The sequence below is a fragment of the Vigna unguiculata genome, chromosome 8 (genome assembly GCF_004118075.2).
Source record: "Vigna unguiculata cultivar IT97K-499-35 chromosome 8, ASM411807v1, whole genome shotgun sequence".
NCBI classification, from domain to species: domain Eukaryota; kingdom Viridiplantae; phylum Streptophyta; class Magnoliopsida; order Fabales; family Fabaceae; genus Vigna; species Vigna unguiculata.
In genome coordinates this window covers 2,553,602-2,559,734 of record NC_040286.1, presented here as the reverse complement: position 1 = coordinate 2,559,734, position 6,133 = coordinate 2,553,602, and the positions used below count along the sequence as shown (strand labels likewise).

General features: G+C 33.1%; 1 protein-coding gene across 1 annotated transcript; it reads left to right on the top strand.

Moving 5' to 3' along the window:
• Positions 1-1,545, top strand: LOC114193831 (MFP1 attachment factor 1-like). Its single transcript, XM_028083776.1, has 2 exons — positions 1-604; positions 1,292-1,545. Exon 1 carries the CDS (start codon positions 159-161, stop codon positions 561-563), a length of 405 nt encoding a protein of 134 aa, XP_027939577.1. The 5' UTR covers positions 1-158; the 3' UTR covers positions 564-604; positions 1,292-1,545.
• The last annotated feature ends 4,588 nt before the right edge of the window (positions 1,546-6,133 follow it).

Below are 6,133 nucleotides of genomic sequence, written 5' to 3'. Positions count from 1 at the left end.
ATCCCTTTCCTCACCCAAACACGAACACAAACACAAACAAAAACACAACAAACGTCACACTTTCTGTCTCTTTCTCTTCCTCCCTTTGATTTTCAAACCCTTTAAAAATACTATTTTTCCCCAAACCCAAATCCCATATTCCACTTTTCGTCGTTACTATGTCAGACACCGAAACCACACCGGACCAACCCTCCGTTCCGCCGCAAACGGAGGCTCCGCCGCAGCCAGACCCCTCCGCCGCCCTTTCCTTCACCATATGGCCCCCCACCGACCGCACCCGCGATGCCATCGTCAACCGCCTCATCGAGACCCTCACCACCCCCTCCGTACTCTCCAAACGCTACGGCACTCTCTCATCCGACGAAGCCTCCGCCGCCGCTCGCCAGATCGAGGGTGATGCCTTCTCCGCCGCGGGTGCCTCCGTCGCGACCTCCGCCGATGGCATTGAGACCCTCCAGCTCTACTCCAAGGAGATCAGCAAGCGCATGCTCGACGCTGTCAAGACCAGAGCTCCGCCGGGTTCCGCCGCCGTAGAGGGCGTCGCCACTGTCGTCTCCGAATAACCTTTGTTCTGCGAGATTGTAGAATTGGAAGATCCGCGGATGTAAAATTACTTGCTCCGGCTTATTCGGATTCGTATGAAAATTTTTTCTCGTTTCTAACTTTATAGTCTCGTTTGTGTGTGCGCATGCTTTTGTTGCATCAAGTTATGGCAATAACAGTAAGGATAAATTTAGATACATTTCCATTCGGGCTTGATCACAATTAGAATTTTATCTCTGTTGTGTGTGTTACCGTTTGTTCTAACCACTGTTTCCAAATTTGATTGAACAATAACAGTTGAAGAATTTAAGGAACTGCATTTTTTTCTTAATAATCCATCAATTGTTTGGTGTTTGCATGTCATGTGATACGAATAGAGCTTGTAAGATATTTGTTTGCGATTGAAACTATTTATTGGTGACTTACATAGAGATATAGCAGTGATGATTAGTAATAGTATGATAGTGATGCTGGTTTTGCTCTTTGTGCCAATTGAGTTTTCTTCTGTTTACTTGGAGGTAGTATTTTTGAATTACGTTGTCTTGATCTTTATTATATTCCCTGTGAATGTTATATTTCTGGAATTTCCTGTCATGATCCAAGAAGTTTAGGGTAAAATTGTTAAATGCCGAATCACTGATTAGGTTAAACTTATCGATTTCTACAAATTCAGTCATAAAAAAGTAGAAAATGTGAATGTCATGATTTGTTTACTGCTTGTTTGAATCGACCATTTGCAAAATTTCAGATCAATGGTGACAACAATGGTGCTGATTTTGTTCTTTCAGCACTTTAGAGTCGATGATGCCAATCGTGGACTATAACTGCAACTGTATCAATTATTTCTTCCTTGGATTATGTGTTGATTGATATCACATTTAAGGTGGTCTCTTTGTCTCTGTAATTTGTGTCCTGCAACCTTTTACTTAAGCAGCAATCTCGTACTAACATATGCATAAGATGAAAGGTTTTGCATACTGATTAACTAATTGTATCCATGTCTTTGTGAGGCTCTAATCACGTAATATATGATTAGATCATAATCCTTCTTCTGTTGAGAGGTTTATTTGATAATGGCTTTTTACACGGGGTTGGGTGGTAGTTAAATGGGTCTATTTTCAGACGAACTCACACACATAAAAATAAAATAAAAGTTAAAAGTTTTTAGTCATTTTATCCTCATTTTTAGTATATGATTTTCTGTTGGACTGATTTACATTTACAGTACCCTCATAATTTAAAATTCTGAACATGTAAAAAAAAAAGAAAAAAATTCAGGTATGGATCGGTTAAGGGTTAAGCAAATTGATGCAGATCGGAGGAGACCGATCTGTCGTATTAATTGTTCTAAGCTGGACCAGGCTGGCGTTTCTGGCCCATTTCAAACGTTTTGTCAACTTGGTCCAAAAGGGTTATAATTAACCAGTGGGCCTTCGTAGGGTTACAAGCAATTATAAACTCTCTCATACTGTCCATTTAAATGAACATATATATATATATATATATATATATATATATATATATATATATATATATATATATATATATATGTTGACAACCTTTTCCAACAAATGACTTCACAATTTTATTTTAATAATATATATACTAATTATTTAATTTTAAAAATAGAAAACAATATTATAAAAATATTAATATAGTTAATTGTGAAGTAAATTTTTTGTTTTGTTTTAATGGATTGTTGTCAAAAGTATCAATATTGTTCTTCTAGGAACTAGTTAGTGGCTGTAAATTCTATTAAGATTTGGCATATTTTGGAAAGCCATTTCGATTTCTATAATATTTTATGGAATGCATCACTTCACAAAGACAAAAAATTGGGGTGTGTTCACTTTGAACTCTGACAGGACTATTTTCATAGTATTGATCTTAAACTATCAAATGTAATAAAGAATTTCTTTTAATTGTAATTCAACGAACAATTGAACTATTAGCACAGACTAAAACACTAGAGCTGAAGAAAAATTATAATACGCAGTCTTTTTTATTCCTCATACTTTTGGTCCAAGGTGGGAAAATAGGAGAATAGAAATCAAAATTTAAGAAAAAAAAATCTATTTTGTTGTATGCATCAATATATGTTTACAAGCAAACTAGAAATTATAAGATTGACTTCGTAATAAAAGTTGGAAAGAAAGACGAGAGAGGTTGTGTGTTCAATTTTCACAAACATTTGAGAGTTATAAGGTTGATTTGAAAGATTAAAAAAAATGTTAAATTTGTTTTTGGTCTCTTAACTTTTAGTGAATTTTGAAATTAGTTAATTTTGAAATTTTGAACCAACTGAGTCCTTCATCTTTCGAAATATGTGGATTTAGTCATTTTAATCAAATTTTGTTAAATTTATTTAACATTTCAAGCGCGTTTCATAATAATATTTGACTTAACATTAACTCTAAAAAAAAGTTGTAGATTCAACTCTCTCTGCTAACAATTAATATTTGTGGATGAAAAAAAATGTTGTGATAGCATAAAAAGGTGTCGTTCCTAATTCTATGGACCACTTTTGACAAGGGCAGCCAAGAATTTGGACTGTGGTGTGAGCATGTTTGCGTTTTGGACTTTGAACATTTTGCTACCCTAATGTTACTAACTCATTCACATGCTGCCACAGCCACTCTTTGACCTTGAATATGCTCATTCATTACCTACGTTGATTATTAATTAATGCCATGATTACGATGTTCATGTTCATGGCATTCCATGTTTCGTATCAATTGGATGCATGATAAATCTGTCGGTAACGATCGTAGCATTGAAAAATATATGCTTCTTTATGTTAAATGCTCAGTAAACTAACCTTTCAAACTTGAGATATTTGAATATGACAGTACCACTTATTTGAAACAAAAGGATGAGTTTGGTAGGATTGAAAACTATAGCTACGAGTGAAATCATATATCTTAACACTTACACGTGGGTAACTTTGACAATTGGGTGCAACATGAAAAAAAGGTATCAACTAGCATTGGTATTGGTATTTGTGGGAAGAACATTTCCTGAAAAGTGTTGCATATTATGTTTTCAACTAATTGGGTGGAAGATAATGAATGTGTGAGCGAGAGAATACGTGCTTGGAAATGAAATAGAAAGTTGTCGCTAAAAGAGAAATTTTCACTTTTCTTTTTGTCAACCATTTAGCATTTTCCATTAGAAAATGTACAAAGTGGGATTTGTGATTAAGATCAGGAAAATGATTTTTTGACTACTAAATTTTGACAACTTTCTCTTACAATCTTAGGTGTCATTTTTTAAGTGATTTTTTATCTTTTATTTTTCTCATTCTCAATATTCAAAAACCACTTAAAAGATGATACATCATGTTATAAAAGAAAGTTGTTAAAATTTCGTAGTCAAAATATCATTGTTCGATAAATTAACATTACCACAAGGATTAAATGTAGAGACACTTAGTTTATGTTGGAGAAACATGTCACTTGATAAGTTTTTTCTTTTTGTATTATTGTTTCTCATTTTGTATCTTGAAATACTTAAGGATCCTATACCTATAAAAATATACATTCATGTTTCAAAAACATTTTCACACACTCTAATATTTTAAAGTGTGGGGTTTAATCATATTCTTGCAACAATTAAATTTGTTTAAAATAATTACTTATCTTCATTGAACTTTTATGACATTTTTTTCTTCACTTTTCTTTATAAAATACTTAAATAAATTGTAATTTTTCTACAGTTCACCAACCAAATATATCTGCCAATAAGGAACTTGATTCCTGAAAAAGCAAATGTATACCTAAAACAAACTCTCCAAATATATTTGATTCCTTTGGATTGGGTGGGGTCACAGAAAGTTGAGTTTAATCCAATAATTTGATACAAAACAGAAATATGTCAAATTATACAGTTTTTTGTACCTAAAATGACTTGATTCCTCATAATTGTAGACAAAATTTGCTGGGAAAAAGCCTCAAATGTATACGTTGTATATGATCCTTTAATTAATTTAATAAAAAAAAATTTGTACCTAAACGTTTAAATAAAATCATACTTTATTCATTTCATAAATTTTGTACTAATCAAATGCCATTCCATTCAAACCAACAATAATATCAAACCCTAAGCGGTCAAAATTCTCAGTTCATGAACAAAGAGGATATACATACATAAAAAAAAAATGTCGTGTTGACGTCATACATTCATTAAGTATGGAAATAAAATTGGTATAAAGTTTATAACTATAATTTGGCTTCAAAATTTAAGAACTTAAAACATGATTTATTCTTTAAAAATATTAATGTTTTTAAGAAATTAATTAAATTAACTATAGCTGACGAGTACCCATTCATATATGATTTTGTCAGTTTCTTGAGCGATTTATTCTTCACCAATTTTCCAAGTTATCCATGACTTGACCATTTTCCAGTTTAACTAGTCGACTAAGCAAATTCGGTTAGGTTTTGAAAACTACTTGTGGACATTTAAGTAAACACAAGCCTCAATTTATGAACAAAATACTATTAATTGTTCCTTCAAACAAGTTAAAAATTGCTTGTGATGAGAGTAGAAAATATTATATATAGAGTTGATTTGGTGGTACAAGAAAGTTGAAGTGAGAGGTCAACATTTCCAAGCATGGCTGCAGGGGAATGTCATCCTTCATACATGCCTTTCTCATCTTATCTTTGACTTACATTCTCAAACCTTTAACCATCTTTTACATTGCTTAGCAAACATACCAACCAAAACCAATTTCACTACTACTTCTTCATCCAAACTCTGCATCTCTTTCACTTTCTCTCTCTTTTCTACAGTTTCTTTTCTGTTTTACTATTAGATGATGATTCTGAGCGTGTTTGGTTTTGTTTGCGTCAAAGTTTATGCACATCGTAGGAATGAAATGTTTCTTATAGGTTATGTGTCTTTAAGCGTATTTGAAGTTGGTGATGAGATGAAAAAGAGAAAGAAATATGGTATGTATATATATAATTTCTCAATATATATATATATATATATATTCAGAGATGTGTAACAGATTATTTTTACAATCAGCTTCTGCAAACTAGACACACATGTATCTGACTAATGTATGTGGAGAAAGTGAAAACAAAAGCCAAAACAAAAAACAGAAAAGAAGAGAGGGAGAGAGGTTCAGCATGTGTGAGTCAAAGACCAAGAAAGAAGAAAGAAAAAAATGGTAGAAAATTGAAAGAAATGAAGGTGGAAGAAAGCCACCACAATGAAAAGCAAGGAAAAAAAGACTAATTAATGACCAGGACCCTTTTTGCTAGGTCCAGAAGCTAGTTTATACGCCAAACTTCGTGCGAATTGACGAGTTATGGAGTTGTTAGAAGCAACAGCAAATGTTGCCATTCCAACCGACGAACCTTCTTCTCCTTTCAAATCCTCACTAGGTGTCTCTGATCGAAGGACTCTTCCATGCACAAACCAGAACTGTGATGACACCACAAGCACCGTCATAACCATCACAATCCAAACACTCTTCTTCATCTGCATCTTAATTATATATCTTGGTTTTTCCAAACAGTACTATGATGTTTTGAGCACTTAACTTCTTTCTCTAAGAGCACAGAAAAATGTTATACAGTGT